The sequence below is a fragment of the Colobus angolensis genome, unplaced genomic scaffold (assembly GCF_000951035.1).
Source record: "Colobus angolensis palliatus isolate OR3802 unplaced genomic scaffold, Cang.pa_1.0 Scaffold102, whole genome shotgun sequence".
Taxonomy (NCBI): domain Eukaryota; kingdom Metazoa; phylum Chordata; class Mammalia; order Primates; family Cercopithecidae; genus Colobus; species Colobus angolensis.
This window is the reverse complement of record NW_012111142.1, coordinates 8,596,004-8,621,649: the sequence shown is the minus strand read 5'-3', so window position 1 is coordinate 8,621,649 and position 25,646 is coordinate 8,596,004. Positions and strand designations below refer to the sequence as shown.

Genomic DNA, 25,646 nt, shown 5'->3' with positions numbered 1-25,646 from the left:
CCCTTTACCTCTGTCCTTTTCCCTTTGATTACACACACCAAGTATCATGGTAATGGAAGAGACTAGAGATGATATCATATATTGGGGCATATAAAAGTTAAAATCAAGGTAATTAGGACTTCAATGATCTGGGCACAGCCTATTTGATGGTGGGGTCCGTGATAAAACAGCAAAACCCAAAACATGACCCTCGGACAAGATAAAACACCAGATACCCTTTACCTCTGTCCTTTTCCCTTTGATTACACACACCAAGTATCATGGTAATGGAAGAGACTAGAGATGATATCATATATTGGGGCATATAAATCATTGTGAAAGTATCTCTCCGTTGGGCTTGATCCACATTACTAAGCTCCCACAAAGAATGCTGGAGGACTCCAAGCCCAGAGTTCGCCATATTCTGTGTTCCCAAAGATCATATGAGCCACATCTGTGTCAAGCAGTTTTGGTTCAGCGTAGTTTCCAGGTCCCCACTTGCCTGGATCCTCCTCATAAGAATATGTTTCCGTTTGTCTATATCCAATTTAAAATGTGGAGTTCAGAACTGAGCACGGGTCTCCAAACTATGGTCTTTACAGAACAGAGAACCCACCTCCCCAGGGTTTTGAAGCTATATTTTTATGAACGCAGATAAAGCTTACATTAGGCTTGTAATCCTGTTGAATTCAAGCCCTTTTACTACCAACGCTTGTGCCTTCATCCTAAACTCCCTTCTACCAAGGCATCCCCAGATAGGCCCACCTTCTATAATATAGAGGTAAACTGCATTGATTTTTTATTCAGGTTGACTTGAGGTGAAATCCCAGTTCTGCTTCCTACACGCTGGGTTGTATTGTAAATACTTTTAAATTTTCTGTATATGATGTTTTGACATCTTAAGAAATCTTTCTGACTGGGGAGAGACTGTTTCTCAATTCTTAGACATAATAAAGGACCCAGCCAGGAGCATGTCTTTGATATGCAAACTAACCAATCCAGAGTCATCCCTCCTCTGCCTGGTTCATACAGCCCAGAAAGCAATATTTCTCTGCCTTCACTATCTCGGGGCAGAGGGGGATCAACCCTACAGCTTAGAGCCAGACAAAACGATTCGAACTAGCCTATCACTTGCTGTGACCTGCCTTGCCTTGGATTGCCAATCCCAATAAAGGAGTGGCCTTAGGTCTCCCCCTTCTGCTCCTTGTCTTTTGCCTCCTGACCACCCTGGTGTTTTTCCCATGTGGCCCTGTGTGGTGTGCTGTGCTCCAGTCTCTAGGACCTGTGAGTATAACAAACTGTTTTGTTTGTTTGTTTGTTTGTTTATTTCCAGAAGCTCTCCAATGTCTCCTCTTCTGGCTGCACCTGACTGACCAAAGAAAATGTTGTATATATACACCATGGAGTACTATGCAGTCATAAAAAGGAATGAGACCACATCTTTTGTGGGAATGTAGATGGAATTGGAGGCCATTATCCCTAACAAACTAATACAGGAACAGAAAGCCAAATACCACATGTTCTCACTTATAAATAGGAGCAAAATGATGGGAACTCATGGACACATAGGTGGGAACAATAGACATTGGAGCCTACTTGAGAGTAGAGGGTTGAAGGAGAGAGAGGAAGAGAAAAAATAACTATTGGGTACTAGGCTTAGTACCTAGCTGACAGAATAATCTGTACAACAAACCCTGAGACATGAGTTTACCTATAGAACAAACCTGCACATGTGCCCCTGAACCTAATTAAAAAAGAAAAAGAATACAAAACGTGGGTGAACTTAGAAAAGATTTATCTCGAGAGATAATAGGCATCGTTGTTAAACAAAAGGACTCAGGAGCCAGACTGCCTAGGTTCTAATCCTGCCTCTGTCACCCCTTACTGCCAGCAAGTTAGGTAAACTTTTCTGTCCTTGCTATCTTCAACTATAAAATGAGAATAATAGTACCATCTACCTCCTAGGGTTGCTGTGAGGATTAAATGACCTGGTACTTATAAAGAGCTTACCACAATGCCTGGCACATAATATATACTTGATAAAGTAGCTATTAGTATCACCTCATAGGAATGTTGCGAGAATGAAACTGAATTATGTATGTAAACTGACTAACATGTGTCTAGTATATAGGAGGTACTCCATAATGAGAGTTACACCTAGCTATTTTTTATTGTGGTAAAATACATAACATACAATGTACCATTTTAACTATTTTTCAGCATGCAGTTCAGCTGCATTAAATACATTCACATTTCTGTGCAACCATCACCACATTCATCTCCAAAAGATTCCATCTTCCCAAATTGAAACCTCATGCCTACTAAATAATAACACTTCATTTTTTTCTTTTCCCTGGTCTCCGGCAATCACCATTCTATTTTCTGTCTTTATGACTGTGACTATGTTAAGTAATCCATATAAATGATATCATACAATATTTGTCTTTTTGTGTCTGGCTTAATTCACTCAGCATAATGTCTTCAAGGCTCACACACATTGTAGCACATGTGAGAATTTTCTTTCATTTGAGAGCTCCATAGAATTTCACTGTCTGTATATACAACATTTTGTATTCATCCATCTACAGGCATGGGTCGCTTCTACATTTTGGCTACTGAAAGTAATGCTGTTATGATCGGGGTGTACAGATATCCATTCTATTACTAGTTATTCAGGAGTAATTTTTCTATAGCTTTTTTCCTGAAGAAAATCCATTTTTTACATTTAAACTATCATCTTACTACCCTTATGTTATCTTCATACTAGTCAGAACAAGGAAGAGAAAATAATAATGCAAAATGACCAGGGTCATGTAACTCAGATGGTTAAGTATTATTTATAAAGTGCTTGATAAATTACCTTTGTGAAGTTCATGGTAGGTGATATACATGGAGGTGTTCTATAAGCTGTAAAACACTGAATAAATACAAGGAAAAAGACATCTATTTGACTCTTGTTTTCTTGGAAAACGGATCATAGAAGGTTTTTCTATTTTCCTCTTGCCACCAATGAACAGGACTGACAGTGTCAGGAGAGCTCTGGGGATGAATCTGGGAGTTAATTGCAGCTGTAAGGTTGACGAAAACACAAACCACTTCTTTGGTGGGTTCAACAAACATATCAGCCCTTAAATTTCCTGGTCGTGCGGTGATAGATTTCTTTTTTTAAGATTGAGAACTCCATTTATTCTTTTTGATTACAGCAATTGCAAGGTGCTCCAGGTTAAACTCAAGAGAGTCTGGATGCTTTGACCGAGTCAAAAGATGTACATGTATCTCCCTCTAGGACGCATGTCATTAAAGTTGCCAACACACAAAGAAATTTAACTTAAACTGTCACATTACACATTGATCTTCAAAGCTCATCAATCTCCCATCAGATTACCAGGATAGTGGGACACTTTTATCACCATTACACTATAAGAAACAGTGCAGTCACACTGTGGCCAAGTCAGCATAGAGACCTGCTTTGATGGATGATCAGAGTTGATCAAGTTTGTCAGTTGCTTTATGTGTTTGTACGCTTGTTTTAGATTCCTTCCCAGAGAGTAGAGGCTTTTAAGGGCACATGTGTCAATGGATTCAATTTCACAAAGCCATGTGATTGCTTTACTTACCCCTGTCTTCTCATCAAAGATTTTGATTCCTCCAAAGGAGATGGTTAAAAAGATTTTCTGTTTGTGTTCTCCTTTGGAACGAGCGCCAGCAACAACGCCCTGTTGACAGGAAGAACATGGTTTTTACTTTAGTGTTTTCATTTGAAAATTCTCTCTGGTCCCAAAGGCACGTCAGATACCATCAACCAATTCCACCAATCATGCACACTGCTTTCCTTTCGCACTTCCACTTTTCTCTACTCAGTGCGCTCACATTTTCTTGGTGTTTTAGGGTCATGCTCGTCCTAGTGCTTCTAACACATTGTATAGAGAAATGTTTGAATGTTCACTCACTTAACTAATCGAACTTTATAGAATGGTGTCTAGATGCTCAGCTCAGAATTGGGGGTCCCAAGACAGACACAATATGGTTTTCATATTAATGCCTTTTGTGGGTTTTATATTAGATACGGTTTTAACCTTTAAAATAAAGGTGAGCCACTAAGTATATTCCTACATACAATTTTATTTTTTACAATTCTGGAAAAAGTTTTCATATGAATCAATTTTAGATAATAGAAAGAAAATAAAAACAAATGCTAGACTGTCCATTTTGCTGGAAAAAAATGTGATCACCATAGTTAAATGCCTATTGATTGCAATTTTTATCCAAAGACATTTTGTGTTTACCACTACCCTTTTTCCTCTCATTCTCACATTCCATTCATCAAAAAAAAAAAAAAAAAAAAACCTGTTTCCTTACTGTCTCAAATGTTTTATAAGCCGAAGATATGTCTATGAATCATTGAGAGGGTAAGCTTCACAAAATGTTGGGGTGTTACTTTGTTCACTGCTTTATCTCTAGGGCTTAGGACAGTCCCTGGAGGGCAGGAGGTGCTTAGCAAATAATTGCTAAGTGAATATGTGCTATCCAGAGTCGCCCAAAGTTGATATGATTCAAGTTAAAAATAAAGACACTTGCTTTTCAAATTAGATTCTGTGTTGGCCAGTTGCAGGAAAGCATGGGCTTCATACTAGGGTACAACTCAGGGGATAAAGACCTTTCAAGGGATCTACACTCTCAAGGGCTGTTGTTGACCATGCATTAGGGGCCTTGAGGCTTCCAGCTTACTGCCAGCCTCTAAAGATGGCAAGATTAAGCCCAACTCTCAGCAGTTATGGTTCTGGGGTTTTAGAAGAAGAAAGGTCTAAAATAATATTGATTTCATATTTCCAGGAGATAAAACTACTATGTGCTATTCTCAGCATCAGTTTTGGGGAATAGTTAGTGTTAGAGAGCAGTAGATATGACCAGAGGTATGAGGAAGGCACATTCTTTTGAGGATGTTTGATTATCTTCACCTTGGGTATTGGAAATATTCTGTGGAATAAGAATATCTAAGTCGTACTCCTGGTTCTGTATAATCTTGGACAAATTACTTAACCTCTTAGCTTTACTTTCTTAAGTGTAAATACATTATTTTTTTTGCATGGTTGAGAGAATTAAATAAACATTTACATAAAGTACCTAGCACAATGCCTGGTATACTGAAGAAATGTAATAAAAATGAATTTCTTCTAGAAAATACATGAATGTCCACTACAGTTTGTGTTCCAGTTCCTGTTTATAGACACCTACTAGGAAGAAATTCCCTCTTTCACACATCACCCATTCATTCTCAAGCACATCTTGCAGACTCACAGACATGCAGAATGTATAGCACCACAGACAACCTTAAAACTAATAGATCCAAGTTTCTCAAAAGACAGATGAGAAAAATGATGAATTGAAAGGTAGTAGACCATCCTGAGATGGCACAGGGAATTGGTCAATGAGCTGAGACTACAACACAGCTCTCCTAACACTTGGTGCTAGGACCAGTGATTATCCTTTACATGTGTCTTATTTCTAGGGAGTTTAAGTCTCTCTCCCTACAACCCCCTTCCAATCTTCCTCTTTCAGCTCTTCAGAGCTGCTCCATATTGACATATGACCGCTCCTCCAGCAACTGCTCTCTAAAAGGTTAGAGCAACTCTTAACTCACATACAAAGCAGAGTTCTCTGTCTCTTCAATCCCTCCCCACATTCAATGGTTTCTAGATTGCTCAATGTGCTCCTTGTTTTCCCATGAATTTACTGTGGGATGCTTTTAAGGAACATGCAGAAATGGCCAAAGTACGTCTTTGGAATCCCAGGGATAACTCCTAATTTCTGTTTAATGCCACCTTCTCTGACCCTCTTAGCCAACAGAGCACACCCTTTATGACAAATTGCATCTCCTTTGTTTTTCCTGCTTCACTTTCCTCCTGGAAGTTACCACCATCTGACATTTCACAAATTCATTCGTTGATTGTCTGCCTTTGCCTAATAGAACAAAAGCTCAATTGTGCATGGAACTTTTTTTATTTGGTTGGTGCCTAGGGCTGAGAATGCAACCTAGTGTAAAGCAGGAACTCAAAGAGAAGGAAAGTGACTTTCCCTCACTTGCCTTTTAAATCTGTGTTCTCGGATGGATTTGCACTAAAATAATACATGTTACTATCCCTTCACACCCCAACCTTCAATGTCAGATATCCAGGACACATACAAATCAGAAAAATAATTAGCCCCTTGCTGGGGGCTGAATGTGTTCCCTCAAATGCATGTGTTGAATCTTAATTGCCAGTGTGATAGTACTGGGAGGTGATTAAGTGATAAGGGTAGAACACTCATAGAGGGGATTAGGGTTCTTATAAAAAGGCTTCAGAGAATGGGTTCATTCCCCTTTCTGCCCTTCTGTTTTGAGGATACCGCATGCGTCCCCTTTGGAGGATGCAGTAACAGGCACCACCTTGGGAACAGAGAGATCAGGGTCCTCACTGGACACTCAACCTGCTGGCAGCTTTATCATGGATTTCCCAGCATCCAGAACTGTGAGAAAATAAATTTGTTTTTTATAAAAAATTACCCAGTCTCAGGCATTTTGTTACAGCAGCACAAATAGACTAAGATGTACCCTCCTAAAGGAAAGTACTGGAAGGACTGTCAAAGGGGAGGAGACTGTCTCCTTCTGGCTTTATTCCTTCTTCCTTTAGGTGAGAAGAGCACAGGACAGGTTGGGGAAAGGGCTACACCTTTGGTCAGGAAGAGAAGTTTCAATGTCTCTATCTCCAAAACAGTCCTAACAGCTCCTAGCTCACAGATTTCCTGGAATATCAAAAAGCAATAATTCCCGGCACATAGTAGTACTGATTAGATACTAAGGCCCCCTTTGCTTGTTGGTATCAAGCAGCTACCAAAGAATTCCCTGGTAGAACATGGCTGTAGGTAAAGAAGGATGGAAAAAGCCAACATACATGTTCCAGGAGCATTTCCACTTGGGGCTGCTGATGGTGACTTTACATGACAAATGAAAAAGAGAAGGACAATCCATAGGTGCTATCTTTGGGGAAAGAAAAGTCCCATCTTATCAAGCATGTTTTTCTTGTGAGACAGGACTCTGGGTCAATCTCTGAAAAACTGCACTCAGTCTAGAGTGGGTCTGCCACAAGACAGTACCTTCCGGACACTGACGGGCTCATCTCCCCACAAGACTATTCATGGCCACTGCGCAGAACTAACAGAGGCTCAGGAGATAGCTCTGGTTAGGGAGTCAAAAGATGTGGATATAGGTTCTGTTATGGACTCTGTGCCTGATATTAGCCACTTGACCTAGTAAGTCACCACTGGAAATCTGGAAACCAGAGAGTCAAACATTTTCTTGGATGCCTATGCTAGAGGTTCTCTTACCTATCATATAATTTAGTCAATATCACAATGCTGGGAAGTAAGAATTACCTCCCTCATTTTACAGATGAGGAAACATAAGGCCAGGGGATCAAATGACCTCCTAGAACCTAAAGAGACTAATAAGTCATAGAACTGAAAGTCAAACAGCGATCTTTTTGATTCTCAAGGTAGGAATCCTTCTACTACAATCCTCTCTTCTCTAAGAGCCCCTTTTTGAGAAACAGGTTTTTATTTTTTTTATTTTATTTTTTATTTTTTTATTTTTTTATTTTTTTGAGACGGAGTCTCGCTCTGTCACCCAGGCTGGAGTGCTGTGGCTGGATCTCAGCTCACTGCAAGCTCCGCCTCCCGGGTTCATGCCATTCTCCTGCCTCAGCCTCCCGAGTAGCTGGGACTACAGGCTACTTTTTTGTAGTTTTTTTTTTTTTTTTTTTTTTTTGTAGAGACGGGGTTTCACCTTGTTAGCCAGGATGGTCTCGATCTCCTGACCTCGTGATCCGCCCGTCTTGGCCTCCCAAAGTGCTGGGATTACAGGCTTGAGCCACCGCGCCTGGCCAAGAAACAGGTTTTTAAAAAATGACCATGCAATGATGCATGCTACAGATATGTCCAAAAGTTTATGAAAATAGCTAGGTAGAACCAACAGCTTCCAAACTCAGTGGTGAAGAGGAACCCAAAAATGAGAATAATATTCACATTTCTCACCTCATAAGAGTGTGGGGACACTTAAGCAAACTATGCATCTACTGCACTTGGCACAGTGTGCAGGGAGGGCTCAGTAAATAACAGTTATTCTTTCGAGAGCTAATATTGATATGATTAAGCAATACCACGTGCTAGGCACTGTGTGAAATGACTGACACAGGCATCCTCAAGGGAGTCATAAGTAGGCAGCATCTCAATGGAGGAAGTTACATATAGAGAAAAGGTCAGGCATGCCAAGCAAGAGTCACAGGCTGCCCTGTCCAGCCCAGGCGTTGCTGTGAGAATCAGATGTATGATGTACATGAAAGGGCTCTGAGAACATTCGCACAGCACAGTACATGCACCCAACGTTATGACTGTGCTCTCCAGGGAACATGTAAAGCATATGTGTAAATGCAGCAGGCTTTAGGCATGAATTCTGAAAACTTTAGAATGCTATTCCAGAAAGCCCCATGTAATAAGCCTAGTCTCCATTCTCCCTTCTCAGTTCTAGCTAGTTACCAGGTATATGAACCAAAGGGAAAAAATTCATTCTAAGTTTCATTTTTTCCCAGTTAAAAAGGGGAGTACAAGTATCTTTCTCTGTCCCATTTTTGCCCAGAGACTGATTCCTACAGACTAGAACTGCATCCTCTGATCTCCTGAGCTTCCTTTTCCATGGCTCCAGCTGTGTTCCACCAATGCAAGGCACAGGCAGGAGATCAGCAGGTGGAAGGAGAGAGAGGTCAGGGCATTGCTTCCCATTCCCTTATCATCCTTCATTTGCATCTCTGGTAGTAGGTATATTTTGTGTGGTGAGAAAGGGAGACTTTCTTATCAATTCTGCTCTTCCTGTGCTCCGGTAAATATGTATCTTCCTAGGAGTGGCAATAGCGTCCCACTGTTGCTAGATTCTGAGTACCTCATCACCCCTCACTTGCTACCTTAAATTTACCCACCCGTTGGAAGTTGCTCCTTCATTAAAGTACCGTCATCTGATCTTTCCGGGGTAGATTTTGGTTCTTTCAGGACTCTGACTGACATACTTAAGGTTCTGCACCTAGCTCTCTAGGCACTGTCTTTGGAAACCTCATCCTTTTCCTTAACTTTAATCACCACCATTTTGTCTCTGAAAGCTGACTAGTTTAGAAGTCAATGATGTGTGATGTGACTACTGGGTAGTAGCTTACTGGTAGGAGCTTAAGACCTAGTTTGGGAACCACAATAAATTAAATGCAAATACAAAACAGAATACAATTAAGGGCAAAACTGTGTCTTGTCAAACACAGGCTCTCTTGGTGTCTGGGTTAGAATTCCTTTTATCATAGATTAAATGAAGGCTGTGAGGCAAATACTTTAACTTCTCTGACGCTCAGATTTCTTCTTCACAAAACAGGGAAGCTAATATGTATCTCATATGATCAAAAGATATATGTGAAAATGCTTTATGGATTGTAAATTAAAATATTATGATGTCAACAAATGATAATGATGATGATGATCATGATGCTCTGTTGGTAGACAGGCAATGGGTCACTCATATTCATTATATGAATCCCCTCTCAGTCCCCTATAATCCAAGAGAAAACTCGCTAATGCAAGAACATGCACCAGCTTCAGAGAGTCTAACAAAGGCAACAGAATTTTTATTTCTCATATGGCCTAACGTGAGTAAGTGGGCCTTTTTGCAAGGGTAAGAGGCATTTTGTACATCTCTCTGACTTTCCTGGGCAGATGGCCAAATAGAGAATTGATCATTTATGTTTCTGTGTTTCCTAAAGAAAAACCACTGGGAGCTGAAATGTCAACATTCTTCTCAGCAACCTGCAAATAATGAAACACAATTGTGTGGAAACCAAGGACCCCTCAAAAAGTTCAGCACAGCTGACAGGAGTATGTTATAGTAGGACAAAGTCTCAGGGCTTTGGGGACCTCATGTTTATGAGAGGTGACAGATGGAGCACTTCACTGCAGGACGCACACACACACACACACACACACACACACACGGTTGGCAGCCATTGCTAGGCCTAGTCCAGCTAGCTTAGGCCAATGTTAATCCTGAGTGAGAATGTTCAGGGAGCAGAGGCCAACTCCTGACTCACACCCACTTAGGCCTCAGGTTTCCAAGAAGGCGGCTGGCCAATGATGTGCTCTGTGACTGAACCTGGTAAATGGCCATCTCCCAGATGCTGGGAGCATGAGCTCCTTTCTCCTCCTCAGCAGACTTGTGGCTCTGGATGAGAACCAGATCTTGGCATTTTCTTCATGTCTTTTAATTAAGATTTGTTAGAGCAAATCTCCATTTGCCAGACTTCATATTCACTGAGGAGGGACTTCAGCAATAATCAAGATCTTGGCCCTTATTCTCATCTTTGACTAGGGTCCCCTTGGGATGGAAGGTGTGGCTCTATCTGATTGGAGAGTTTGAAGCAGCAGCTGAACATACAAAAATCAGTCTCTTCTGGGGCTCTCTTTGCAATCTGCCTACGGATAGACAGAGTGCATTCTCATCTGATCTCATGCACGAGTCATGGGTCCTACTCTGGGCAAGGGCAGGGGTTGGGAGAACAGGGGGATCTGCAGTTGTCCAACACCCCTGCAAACCAAGTGGAATAGCTCATCTCATTCAAGGATGCTCACTGTGACTGTGTATCTAAGTCACATCCTCCAGGCCAGGATTTATCAGGCAGAAAGCTGGAGTTTGGAATTCTTCCTGTCCAACTCTTGTCTATTAATCACTCAGCTCTGAACTTGGGAGAAGAAAACTCATCATTGGACTACCGTAAAATTGTATAACATTGCTTAATTATTGAAAAAAAAAGATGCATTAACTTATTCCAAGGTGAGTGCAAAATCATGGTTTTGATGTCTTTTATGCCTTTTTCTAGTATACTTTATAGTAAATACATAACTATTAAAATAAAGTTTGTTTATATAACAGCTTAACAAATAAAAAGATATATAAATGAATATCTAGTGTTGAAAATTAAGAGTTTTAAAACTCAGGATTCTTAGAGCCATACTATAGGGAAACTTAGCATCTGATATGTATGCTAACCTACTAAAAAATTTGTATAGCATAAACAAAAATAATAACTGTGATTTACTCAGCATCTATGAAAGTAAAGGTGATGCAGATTTTATCACATTTTACATTTATGCGTTTTACAGGTTTTAATACTTTTACACACCTAACAAGCTTTTTTTTCTTTTCTTCCTTTGACATTTGAAAATATTTCATTGACAAAGTTATGTCTTCATGGGCTATTTGAAGATATATATATGTATATATGCTCATATATATTATTAGATGAAGGAGAAAACGTCCCAGGACAGGAAACTGTATAAATTATAATTCCAATTTTATTACATATATGTGTATAATTCATATATTATATATGTAAAACCACAAAAAGAGCTTGCAAATTATACACAAAAATGTTGACACTGATTGGCTTTGTGGGATTGTGGATTATTTCAGTTTTCTTCCTTATATTTTCTGTATTTTCAAAATATTTCATAATGCACATAAGTGAACTCTATAATCGGAAAAAAATTATATATGTTTGAAATACATATGATATTTGTAGACTTCTTGTTAAATCATTTATTTTTTCAACGTTTTATAACTTTTTTAAAAGAAACAATATATGGACATCAGAATCTGAGAAAAGTGTTATTTTTGTATACTTTTAAGGCTGTTTAATAGAATTTAATAATTTATTTTGTATATTTAAAAAATTTCTAATTTCTGGCTGGGCATAGTGGCTCATGCCTGTAATCCCAGCACTTTGGGAGGCCGAGGTGGATGGATCACAAGGTCAGGAGTTCGAGACCAGCCTGACCAACATGGTGAAATTCAACTAAAAACACAAAAATTAGCCGGGCCTAGTAGTGTACGCCTGTAATCCCAGCTACTCAGGAGGTTGTGGCAGGAGAATCGCTTGAACTTGGGAGGCGGAGGTTGCAGTGAGCTGAGATTGCACCACTGCACTCCAGCCTAGGTGACAGAGCGAGACTCCTTCTCAAAAAAAAAGAAAAAAAAATTTCTGATTTCTTTCTTAGTTTCCTCAGAGAAAAGACTTCTTTATAACATTTAAAATCAGAAATCTCTTCATGATATCTCCAAATCCCAAAATATAATTACATTTTACTTTAAGGATATTATTTTAAAGTGTTTGGGGTACATTAGTACAGATGATAAGAATGAATAAAATCAACTTTTATCTTAACATCTCTTACCATATGACAAAAATACATATTATTTATTCAAAAATAAAAAGGTGGCGAAATTCATAAAATGTGGGGGATAAAAAATGTGATAATTTTGTAATTTTATTTTTGCAGGAGTTGCAAAATAAAAATAAAATGGAATAAAATGTGATGCACTCAAAAATTGTAAAACTGGGCCTACCAAAATATTTCCACATAGTAGGTGCTCAATAAACATTTGCTGAATGATTGAAATCTCTTCCCAATGAAAAAATATGGTGATTCAACAGTGAGCCAAGTAATTTACCAATAAATGAATAAAGTTATTTACGATTATGATGGTAATCATTTCTTTTCCTCATTCACATTAAACACAAAGTATTTAAAAGAAAATGTTTGCATAGCACCTTCAGTTTCATCATGGAATCCTGACATAACTTGTCTCCCCGAGCTGCGGAAACTTCATCAATCCCGATCAATTTGGCTTTGTACCGGACCCCTTCACCTTTAAACCTCTTTATCAAAGTGGCTTCACTGCGATCCTGACCTAAAAAGAGAAAAAGCAGATTCAAATATGTAGTTGTGCAGACCCCAGTGGCTTTGAGTATCCACAATTCCAAGATCCGCTGTCTGGCTTCATCTACATTCCCGGAAAGTCAAATCACTGGACCCAGGAGAAAGGAATAATAGTATCCCTAGATGCACATTCTGACTCCATCCATTTAAGTCCTGAGACAAATTACTTCTCCTTTCTGAGACTCAGTTTTCTCAGGTAGGAAAAATAAGTTAAAAATAACCACCCCAACAGGGTATTATGAAAAATAAATCAGATAACATGTGTGAAGCATGTAATTCAGGGTTTGATAAACATGAGATATTCAACAAATGATAATATTCACCCACTAAGAGTTCATGTCTGAAATTGTTGTTAGAATAATATTAGCACCGAATCTCTGGCATTGCCAACATTCAATAATAGCTTGGCCAGGGTCCAAGACCCTCTTCCCACCCAATTCCACAAGCTGTTTTACAGTGAAACTCCAGAGTAATGACCTGAGGACAATTATCAAAAAATGGTTTTATGCCATCTCTTCTGGTAAGTCATGTGTGCAGGGAAATAGGCTTCCATGCTACGTGCTATTGTGTGTCTGCCCCTTCCAACAGGCTCTCTCAATAATTATTAAGATAATATTTTGCTAAGACACATCAACCAGGAGCTCAAGCGTATCTACATGAAGTGAGGACAATAAAGTTAATTCTGAACTGAGGAAGCACTCCATGCCAGATGTTCTATAAACTTTATCCCCACTCTTCACAAGCAAACCAGTTCCATTTTCCAGATGATGAAGTTGAAGATCACAGAGTTTAGGTAGTTTGCCCGAGTAAACATAGTGCCAAATAAGATGAATACAAGGAACTCAAACCCATCACTAACCTCATCATACTTTGACTAGTCAGAGGTCTGGACATTGTACAGTTGGTTCTTAAAACCCGGAGTATCCTATCTGTCTGCTATTCATCTCCTATAATATCATTAACTTCAATTCTTGATTTCTCCTTCATCATGCTTACCTCATTCTGTCAGAAACACAGAGCTGAGGACATTAGAGATAATTCAGCCTATTTCCCTCTATCTATAGACGTGTAAACTAAGGCCTTCCTATCTTGTGGGGTTGAGAATTATCAGAAGACATGCTTAAAATAGAAAAACACAACAGCAATCACTAGTCATCATATAGTACATTTCTAATGACAAAATACAACTTTCATTTCGTTCATTTATACATTCATCCCTTACCGAGCATCTCCTCTGTATCAGTGCTACTATTCACTGGCCACAGATGAATGAGACGACGTCTGTGCCCTTAGAAGTTTAAGTTTTTGGTGGCTGCAAATACAAATGTATCTGCATTATGCTAGGTGTGTAAGAAGGTTCAAGCTTTAGAATCAGACATCCTCGTTTCCAATCATGGGTCGCTCTCATAAGTCAACTAAACTGTCTGAGCCTCCCTTTTTAAAAGTGTTGGATGGGCCGGGCTCGGTGGCTCACGCCTGTAATCCAGCACTTTGGGAAGCCGAGGCAGGCGGATCATGAGGTCAGGAGATAAAGACCATCCTGGCTAACACGGTGAAAACCCGTCTCTACTAAAAATACAAAAATTAGCCGTGCGTGGTGGCGGGCGCCTGTAGTCCCAGCTACTCTGGAGGCTGAGGCGGGAGAATGGCGTGAACCTGGGAGGCGGAGCTTGCAGTGAGCCGAGATCCCGCCACTGCACTCTAGCTTGGGCTACAGAGCCAGACTCCATTTCAAAAAAAAAAAAAAAGTGTTGGATGACAATAAAGTATCTACCTTACAGCATTAGCATGAACAGTAACTTCAATGAGACAGTATGTGTGAAGCATGTATTTACATGGTAAGTTTTCTACAAATGGTAGCTGTCACCACTTTTTTTTTGTTTTTTTGGAAACAGTGTCTCACTTCATCACCCAGGCTGGAGTACAGTGGTGCGATCACAACTCACAGCAGCCACCACCTCCCAGGCTCAGGCAACTCTCCTACTTCAGCCTCCCAAGTAGCTGGGACAACAGGCATGCACTGTCATACTTGGCTATTTTTTTTGTAGAGACGGAGTTTTGCCATGTTGCCTAGTCTCGGACTTCTAGACTCAAGCAATCCACCATCTTGGCCTCCCAAAGTGCTGGGATTATAAGCGTGAGTATCACCACTATTATAAGCCCAGTAAAAGAAGCAAGATGAAGACACATTCCTGGGAGGGTGGGAGGCAGAGAGAAGGAATGTCTGTCCAGTCAGGCCTGGACTTATAGTCCTGACTCCCAGATTTTTTTCTTTTTTTCCCACGACACCCCTGCTGACTCCTTGTATATTAAAGCCTTTGAGTAATATTCCATAAAACAAATATAACACACGGATGATTAGTCAGAAACTATAATCAGTATAATAATTAAGCCTCAGCATTCTGTAAGAGCAGATGTCAGAGACTAGAGCTAAGAACAATTGGACATTTGCCATAATACACCTTATAGCTAAACATCTCTCTTCTTCAACATATGATACTATTTCAGTCCATAATAACATCTCTTTCACCACTGAGACTTCCCCAAATTTTAACTGTAATAACAATGCCAAGGAGCATTCATCACAAAGCATATTATATGCATCAACTTGTTAAGTCCAGAAAGTAATTGTAGAGGTAGGTACAATTGTTCAGGTTTCATAGATGAGGCTCTAAATTGAAAGTGTTAGAGGCCATGTAACTTGTCCAAACTTACTGAGTAGAAACTGAACCTAGATTTGTCTCGTGTGAAAGCCCATGTTTGTGGTTTGCTTGTGTTCTGTGTTTTCAAGTCTGTTTGCCTAACCACCGTGATCAATTGCTTCTTTTCTACTCAACTTTCTTATAAAGCCCCATCTTTATCTTGTACCCAAACTCACCTGGCCCAAATCTGATGGTAGTCAATACATTGGCAGCATTAAAACTCCATGGAAGGATGGAGAGACAGCTTGAAAATGGAACAGATTCCAGTCATCAGTCATCTCTAAGAAAATGTCTATGAGTCAGATACAAAGACAGCCTTAAGAAACATTTGTCAGGGCACAGAACTCTGCCGAGAAAGAAGATTCATAAGAGACGGTAGAACCATAGCAGGTGAACAAGGGCAGAGATTAATAAGAAAATATTAGGCCATTTAGAGGAAGGTAGGGAGTCCAATTTAGATTAGGACCTAGGGCCAAGCTAATTTGTATGAAGGGCACTTATGCAGTAGATAATCCAGTTTCTCATTAAATGCTTCACCATTAAAAGGGTAATTTTTCATGAGCACATCTCGAGCAAGGTCTCAGTTATATTAGTTAAGAAATAAATAACAGATATCAGAGCCATAAGGCTTTAATTCTATCTGAGGCACATACAATATGAAGGTGTTAGGAATAGGATCAATCTTCATGCATTTTAGGTCACCATGAATCCCAGCCTATGTTGCTGAAAACACCACTGACCCTCTGTTTCAAGCTGGACAAGAGAAAGACCACACGTTTAAGGAAAATCACCCATATGGTCACTGTTATTGAGTTTTTAGTACAGTTACTGTGCCAAGGGTTTCATGTGCAATTTCTCATTTAATCTTCTCATTTGCTCTTGAATTAGGCTCCAAAATGAGTCCTCTTTTACAGAAGACAACACAAACACCCAAAGTCCACAGCATAACTTGAATGTTTAAGTAACAGCTATATTGAGATATGACTCACATACCGTACAATTCACCATTTCAAAGTATACAATCCAGTGGTTTTAGTTTAGTCACAGAATTGTATAACCATCACCACTATCTAATTTTAGAACATGTTTGTCATCCCAAAAAGAAGCCCCGTACCCATTAGCTGTCACTCCCTATCTTCCCATTCCCTCTGGTGCTAAGCAACCACTAATCTCTTCCTGTCTTTATAGATTTGCCTATTCTAGACATTTTGTATAATTGTTATCTTATAATGTACAATTTTTTGGGTTTGACTTCTTTTACTTAGCAGCATGTTCTCAAGATTCATCCATGTTATAGCATGTATCAGTAATGCTTTTTTTGCTGAATATTATTCAATTGTGTGGTTATACCACGTTAGCTCATAGACCTTTGGGTTGTTTCCATCCTTTAGCTATTATGAATAATGCTTCTGTGAACATTTGTGTACAAGTTTTTGTGTGGCTGTCTATATTCAATTCTCTTAAAATTATTCCTAAGAAAGGAATTGTTGCATCATATGGTAACTCTATGTTTAACCTTTCGGAGAACTGTCAAATTGTTTTCCCAAAGTGTCTGCACCATTTTACAACCCTCCTAGCAAAATATAAAGTTCCAGTTTCTTTATCAGATGTTCTTCTCAACATCTGTTATTGTCTGTCTCTTTTACTTTAATCATCCTAGTAGGTGTTAAGTGATATTTCATTGCAGCTTTGATCTGCATTTCCCTAAGGAGTAATGATGTTGAGCATCTTTTCATGTGTTTATTGTTCATTTGCATATCTTCTTTGGAGAAATACCTATTCAAATCCCAGAGCCTCTGTTTGAACCTAGGTCTTGTGTAAAACTTCATGGTCTTAGCCATTAGACTATGGGGCTTCCTGTGACCTACCTCTGTGTTCTGTTACAGAATTTAGCCTCTTTTATTTGTGTCACAGCTACTTGAGTTGATGTCTTATGGATAAACTGGCAGATGTCTTACTCTTAAAGACAAGTAGTTCACAAGTACACATGCCTTTCTCATGCCTTGTATCATTTAATCTTCCAAGGTTACTGAAAACCACCATTGTTATTATTTTATGGATGAAGAAACTGGAGCCCAAGAGGTAACTAAAGTTACTTCAAGTTGAGCTTGGAACAGAATCTCATCCTGTCCTACTCCAAGGCTTGAGTTCTCCCACTGAGAGGCAATAGGCCTTAATGGTCTAGAACATGAGCTCTGGATTCAGAGGACCTGAGTTCAAGTCCCAGCTCTCCCACCTACCTCCTTAGTTGTATAATCATCAGTAAGTTCCTTTACATGTCTGCTACAGTGTCCTTATCAGTTAAGTATAGATACTAACGGGTTCTCCCAGTATTAAAGAAATGACAAATAACGCACAAGACAGTGAGTGACTGGCAAACGGTAAGAGCTTAATAAACATTGGTCATTGTTATTTGAGTGATCATACTTTCAGTTTGTCTGCCACAGTCCCCGAAACTTTTGTACTAACACTGTTGTTACCAGCATCCCTCATTACTCTGAAAAGTATTCCAGTTTGGTTAACAGACTGTGTGGTTACCCTAATTATATGATCGTCATTTGTATACTGTCCTGCCTTAGTGTTCTTCATGCTAGGCACTTTGCTAGCTTCCAGTGGTACATGGGTGAGCAAAAAGTGTCCTCTCTCCTGCCCAGAGGAAGCCACATTTCAAAAGGCATCATATATAATTTCTCCACCCCTTAGCACTATATATATGACACTCACAGCTGTGGTCATATTCTGTTAAGCACTGTGTTTTCCTAAGGGGTGGAGAAACTGTATTTGGTAGGGAGATGATTAAGAAGAGCTACAGAGGAGAGATGGCATTTGAGTAAGTCCTTGTGAAAAAGCAGGGATTCAAGAGGTAGGGAAGAAGGTGAGAAGCTTTCCAGATAAACAAATATGTACAAGGATGTTTGGAGAACAGTTAGTAGTTTGCTTAGACTGTTTAGCAATCCTAATTACCTTCTGGAATCACCTTGGGAATTTTAAAAAAATACCACCCCAGAGCCCAGAGTGGTGGAGTGCACCTGCAATCCCAGTACTTTGAGAGGCCAAGGAGGGAGAACTGTTTGAGCCCAGCAGTTTGAAACCAGCCTGGGCAACATAAGAAAACCGTGTCTCAAAAGAAAAAAAAAAAAAACCCGCCACCTCACAGATTTTGATTAGATGGGTCTGGGGTGAGCTGGGGCCAATAAATGTGCTTGCAAAGCACAGGACTAGAGGGCATGGCTAGAATGATGCACTCAAAGGGCAGCCAAATCATGAAGCATCTTAGAAGCCAAGTTAAAGCCTTTGAACATTGCTCTTTAGGCCACAGGAGCTATTAATGACCCAGGTTTGTTGTGATGATTAGATTAAACAGAACATTATAGCAACATGTGGGGAAGTATAAGGCTGTAATTAACTGATTCATTCATTCCTTTATTTGATATTTATTGAGTGTCTACTATATACGTGTTCTAAGGTCCTCCAGATACTGCAGGGAACAAAACATATAAATATCCCTGTACTCAGGGAACTTACATCCTAGTGGGAAGTCAATGGAGTTTTGCTGTAATTTTCTAAGTTAAGTGTAATGAAGAATCCCCTGTGAAAACCACAACAGCAACAACAGATTCCTAAATCCCTTCCAGTGAGATTCTGCACCAGTGGGAGGGACCAAGCAGATGGAGTTGATTCAGACATAAGTAATCCTCAAAGATCACTAGAGAACAGCAATTTGCTTATGTAGAGAATCCCTTGTAAGATGATATTTCTCTGACTGGGGTCCTCAGAATAAAACTTTCCAAAGTTTCAATTTGGGGTTTTCAAATAGATAACAATCTTTTAAATATTTTACCAGTTGTGAAGAATAAAAGGTATTAGTAGTAATATATTTCAAAGGTACTTTAATAGGCTTCAACTTTGGTTTCTTAAAAACCTGAAAATTTCTTTTCTAATGTTTATTATTTATTTATTTATTTTTGAGTCTCACTCTGTCACCCAGGCTGGAGTGCAGTAGCGTGATCTCTGCTCACTGCAACCTCCACCTCCTAGATTCAAGCGATTCTCCTGCCTCAGCCTCCCAAGTAGCAGGGGTTACTTACAGGTGCTCGCCACCATGCCTGGCTAATTTTTGGATTTTTGGTAGAGATGAGGTTTCACCATGTTGGCCAGGATGGTCTCGAACTCCTGACCTCAAGTGATCCGCCTGCCTTGGCCTCCCAAAGCGCTGGCATTACAGGCATGAGCCACCGCGCCGGGTATCTTTTTCAATGTTTAGAAGGGATCTCCTTAAGTGTGAGAAATACTACTCGGTATCATTTGGGGCTGTCTGGGTGAGCGTGCCTCTGGCAGGTCAGGAGTGCCAGTGCGGTAGGGGAGGGTGCACCACCTCCTTAACACTTTCCTACTTGGCTCAGAGGAAAGCAATCCTGCACTGAACGTTTGAAGATTTCTGCTCTGATACACCTGCTTCACTTGGTTTCATAAACAGACTAATTGCCAACAACTAAGAGGGAATGCTTTATCTGGGATCTCAATCCAAGGCTCTTCAAGTAATTGAATTTTCAATATAGCACTGATTCGAATTCCAAAGGAGGAAGATATGGGGGTTACACAGCATCATAGAGTTTCCTGGAAACCAAGCCCCGTGAAAGAAAAGCAGTAACTGGCCGGAAAGAAGGAAGGAAAGAGGCCTGGATTCAGATGTAGTCTCTGTTACTGTACCTTCACCTATGTGATGTCACTTGCCCTTGAGGTTCAATCTCCCCAGGTGCTCAATGAATGTTCATAGGGAAAAGATCGTTTCGAAAGTCTCTGAGTGATAATTGTATACAATGATATTTATGACTAGTTAATATATTTATAACTAATGTATTTATAACTAATATTTATAACTATATGATGTACATTGGATATATCAGTTTATTGTTATAGCAATATTATGTGGTGATTGTCTACATATGTCAAATCTAGGAACAGAACTGAGTTGGTAAGTGCTAAAGCTAGGATTTGAACCCAAGTCTTCATAAATCCACAGAACGCAGGTCTCCAGTTTTATAATCACATATCACTATTAGTAAAACATTTTTGAGCCCACAACTCTAAGATAGATATATTTCTGTAAAAATTACATACATGTACTACTGATAATCTATATATTATTATTATTTTTTTTTTGAGACAGATTCTCGCTCTGTCACCCAGACTGACATGCAGTGGTGTGATCTTAGCTCACTGCAATCTCTGCCTCCCGGGTTCAAGCGATTCTCATGCCTCAGCCTCCCGAATCACTGGGATTACAGGTGTGCGCCACCACACCTGGCTAATTTTTGTATTTTTAGTGGACATGGTGTTTCACCATGTTGGCCAGGCTGGTCTCGAACTCTTGGCTTCAAGTGATCAGCCTGCCTCGGCCTCCCTGAGTGCTGGGATTACAGGCATGAGCCACCACACCCAGGCCCATATATTATTATTAAAGCTTACTTTTTCTTAGAACTTTTTGGATTAAAATCAAACATAAACAGGCATCTTATATTTTTCTAATGTGCCAGCAGATTATCTTGCATAACCTGGGGAGGATCTGCATCTCACAATGATTTTTTGCACATCTCTCTGAATGAGAAATAACAACTTGAAAAATCCTCAGGGATTCACAGCAAACTACCAATCATAATCAGACATTTGGGTTTCTAAGAATCATCCATTTTGTTCTTTTTCTTTAAATTTTTGTGAGTACATAGTAGGTGTATGTATTTATGGGTACACGACATGTTTTCATACAAGCATGCAATGCATACTAATCACATCATGGAGAATGGTGTATCTATCCTTTCAAGCATTTATCCTTTGTGTTACAAACAATCCAATTATGCTCTTTCAGTTATTTTAAAATGTACAATTACATTATTATTGACTATAGTCACCTTGTTGTGCTATCAAATAGTATATCTCATTCTATTTTTTGTAGCATTAACCATCCCCACTGCAGCCCCCTTCCCAGCCTCTAGTAACCATCCTTCTACTCTCCAGCTCTATGAATTCAATTGTTTTGATTTTTAGATCCCACAAATAAGTGAGAACATGCAATGTTTGTCTTTCTGTGCCTGGCTTATTTCACTTAACCTAATGATCTCCAGTTCCATCCATGTTGTTGCAAATGACAAGAGTCTCATCCTTTTCTATGATGGAATAGTACTCCATTCTGTAAATGTAACATTTTCTTCATCCATTCATTTGTTGATGGACAACAAATAAGGTTGCTTACAAATATTAGTTATTGTGAACAGTGCTGCAACAAATATGAGAGTGCAAATATCTCTTTGATATACTGATTTCCTTTCTCTTGAGTATATACCCAGCAGCGGGATTGCTGGATCATATGGTAGCTCTATTTTTAGTTTTTTGAGGAACCTCCAAACTGTTCTCCATAGTGGTTGGACTAATTTACATTCTCACCAACAGTGTACAAGGGTTTCCTTTCCTCCACATCTTTGTCAGTATTTCTTATTGCCTGTCTTTTGGATATAAGCTATTTTAACTGGGGTGAGTTGATATTTCATTGTAGTTTTGATTTGCATTTGTCTGATGATCAATGACATTGAGCACCTTTTCATATGCCTGTTTGCCATATAAATGTCTTCTTTTGAGAAATGTCTATTCAAATCTTTGTCCAATTTTTGATCAGCTTACTAGATTTTTTCCTATAGAGTTGTTTGAGCTCCTTATACTTGTATTTAATCTCTTGTCAGATGAGTAGTTTGCAAATATCTTCTCTCATTCTGTGGATTGTGTCTTCACTTTGCTGATTGTTTCCTTTGCTGTGCAGAAGTTTTTTAGCTTGATGTGATCCCATTTGTCCATTTTTGCTTTCATTGCCTGTGCTTGTGCTGTATTGCTCAAGAAATCTTTGCCCAGACCCATTTCCTGGAGATTTTTCCCAATATTTTCTTGTAGAAGTTTCATCAATTGAGGTCTTATATTTAAGTCATTACCCATTTTGATTTGATCTGTGTATATGGCAAGAAAAGGCATCTAGTTTCATTCTTCTGCTTATGGATATCCAGTTTTCCCAGCACCATTTATTAGAGAGACTGTCTTTTCCCAAGTGTATATTCTTGGCACCTTTGTTGAAAATGAGTTCACTGTAGGTGTTTTGATTTGTTTCTGGGTTCTCTATTCTGTTCCATTGGTCTATGTGTCTATTTTTATGCCAGTGCCATGCTGTTTTGGTTACTATAGCTCTGTAGTATGATTTGAAGTCAAGTAATGTGATTCTTCCAGGCTTTTTTTTTTTTTTCTGCTTAGGATAGCTTTAGATATTTTGGGTTTTTTTGTGGTTCCATATAAATTTTAGGATTTTCTTTTTTTATATTTCTGTGAGGAATGTTATTGGTATTTTGATAGGGATTGTATTGAATCTGGAGGCTGTTTTGGATAGCATGGATATTTTAACAATATTGATTCTTTCAATCCATGAACATGGAATATTTTTCCATTTTTAGTGTCCTCTTAAATTTCTTTCCTCAGTGTTTTATAGTTTTCATTATAGAGATCTTTCATTTTTTTGGTTAATTCCTAGGTATTTCATTTTATCAGACTACCTTATTTCTTTTTCAGATTGTTCACTTAGTGGCATATAGAAATGCTACTGATTTTTGCATGTTGATTTTGTATTCTGCAACTTTACTGAACTTGTTTATCAGTTCTAATAGGTTTTTTGTGGAGTTGTTAGGTTTTTCCACACGTAAGCTCATATCATCTGCAAACAATGATAATTTGACTTCCAATCCGATTTGGATGCCCTAAGAATCACCCATTTTGAATTTCATAATGGATCCTGGGGAACTCTGTAGGCTGCTGTCTTTAATGTGTAGCAGGGCTGGGGTACAATATATCACTTAAAAGTGTCTGGAGGTTTCCAGACGTCGCAGTAGATGTGCCTCCACTTTCACCCTCTAATCCATGCCTCAAACTGCTTCCAAGAGGAAGCAGTGCCACCCCAAGTGTCATCTCATCATGCAATACCTGACCAAAAATGAAAAATGTCATCTCCTTCCGCCCAGCTGCCACAGGCTGTCCTCCCTCTTATTCTCTCACCTCATTTGCGCCCTCTTGCCCCCAGCACCCTTAATATGGGCTAGGTACCTCCATGCCTTTTGCCCTTGCTAGTTCCTCTTCTCTGTCTTCTCTACACTTTAGCTCTATAAGAGTGGGAACTGAAGATGATTTAACTAATTTATGTATGCTAAAGTGGGTAGTGGACTCCAGGAGTCAGGATCACTTGGGGGAGGCATCTAAGTAGTTATTAAAAACCGCTCCCATACAGATCTTGTTTTATACAGTCCATGAGTGTGATTCATTTAGTCCTCATGGAATAAAATTCCTAATGGGATAAAGTAAATGTCACACCATAGTCATTTTAATATTGGCTTTGCTTTATGCCATTAGAGAAGAGCATTTCTCAACCTCATCACAACCTGATAATCTCCTAACCAGGGGAATGGCTCTCCTCTGAATTTAAATCCAGCCTGTTCTTCTGGGCACAGAGTAAATTCCCCATTTTCCACAGACCTCAAAGATTCTGTCAGGAAGTACTCTAAGTAACTGTCTCGAAGCAGAAGCAGAAGGCACTGCCAATGTTGAGGTCTCAGAATGGGAGTCACCTTGCAGAAACTTCAACAAAATCAAATGCTTCTGTCAGGAGTCACGATCCGAAGGAGGAAGGCAATTAGCATTTTTTATGACACTGAAGCAGAGCCCACAGAGTCCACTGGAGTCATAAATGGCCTCCCACTCCAGGCTGCACTCTAAAGACCGTTAATGGCCAAATAAAAGTTATTTCACACCCAAGATTGTTCTCTATCTCTCCCACTCATCATAGATTATAATAAGCGCAGCCAAGATAAGTATTTTTTTTCCCCTAATGTGGTCATTTTGGCTGTGAATTCTTTTAACTTTTGACAGTTACAATATTTCCCTATCTAGGAGGGGTGAGCTCCAACATATTTCTTATACCAAGCTGAGTATTAACTTCTGTGCATTAGATACTTAAACATCTAAGGAGATGTCTTATCAGCGCAGACCACTATAATAAAATACCATAGACTGAATGGCTTAAACAACAGACATTTATTTCTCATAGTTCTGGAGGCTGAGCAGTCCAAGATCAAGTGCTGGAAGATCTGGCTTTTGGTGAGGGCCCCCTTCCTGGCTTGCAGATGGCCATTGTCTCACTGTGTTCTCACAAGATCTCTTTGTGCATGAACTGAGAGAGAGAGAGAGAGAGAGAGAGAGAGAGCGAGAAAGCCCTGGCCTCCTTTCCTCTTCTTACAAAGCCACTAATCCCATCGTGAGTACTCAACTTTCATGACATCATCTAAAGCTAATTATCTCCCAAAGACCACACCTGCAAATATTATTACATTGGGAGTTAGAGCTTCAACATATTAATATTGGGGAAACACAAACATAGGATCCATAATGGGGGGCCAGAATTAGGAAGGAGATGTGAAAAGCTGAATGCTACCTGAAAAATGAGCATGCCTGTCCCATTCTCATAAATTGTTTTATTTAAACTTCACAACAACCTTGGAGGAAAGAACTGCAACACATTCAGAGAAGAAGGAAACGGAGGCACAGGGAAATGAAGTCGTTGGTGCGAGGCCGCACTGCTAAGGGGGGCATGGCTGCCTAACCCTTTGAGGTCAGAAGGCATCACATTTAAATCACGGTATGCTACTTCCTGTGTATAAGGAAGTTAAAGTTTCTGAGTGTTAGGCTCTTCATATGCAAAACATTGTGGTTATCTAGAATAGTTACTAGAACCATAGGAATAATATATGTTATGCTCTTAGCACACTGCCTGGCACATGGCAGTCATTCAGTAAATATTTACTGCCTTCTTTTCCCCCAAATAGTATATTTTACCTTAAGCATCGGTGGCCCAAAGCTAACCATAGCAAAGTTGTAGTGCATTAGAAGGAATGGTCCCAGCTGTTTGGGAATTGTTTTGTTGTTGTTGCCTGGGAATAAGGGTGCAATTAAGAACAGGATGTTCCTTCCCGAAGGCAATAGGGAGATCACCTTATAAATTATTAAAACAGAGAGATTCTCCCTCCTTCTGCGTATCTATCGGAATCA

The 25,646-nt window shown here is 39.5% G+C and overlaps 1 protein-coding gene across 3 annotated transcripts in view; it reads right to left on the bottom strand.

The window, feature by feature from the left end:
* Nucleotides 1–25,646, bottom strand: part of DAB1 (Dab, reelin signal transducer, homolog 1 (Drosophila)) — a 1,258,753-nt gene that overhangs the window by 145,802 nt on the left and 1,087,305 nt on the right. For all 3 annotated transcript variants that reach the window (XM_011941355.1, XM_011941364.1, XM_011941374.1), the window contains 2 exons: nucleotides 12,651–12,790; nucleotides 3,597–3,695 (listed from right to left, as the gene is read on the bottom strand). In XM_011941355.1, coding sequence (XP_011796745.1) covers nucleotides 3,597–3,695; nucleotides 12,651–12,790 — 239 coding nt within the window. The remainder of the gene's footprint in view (nucleotides 1–3,596; nucleotides 3,696–12,650; nucleotides 12,791–25,646) is intronic.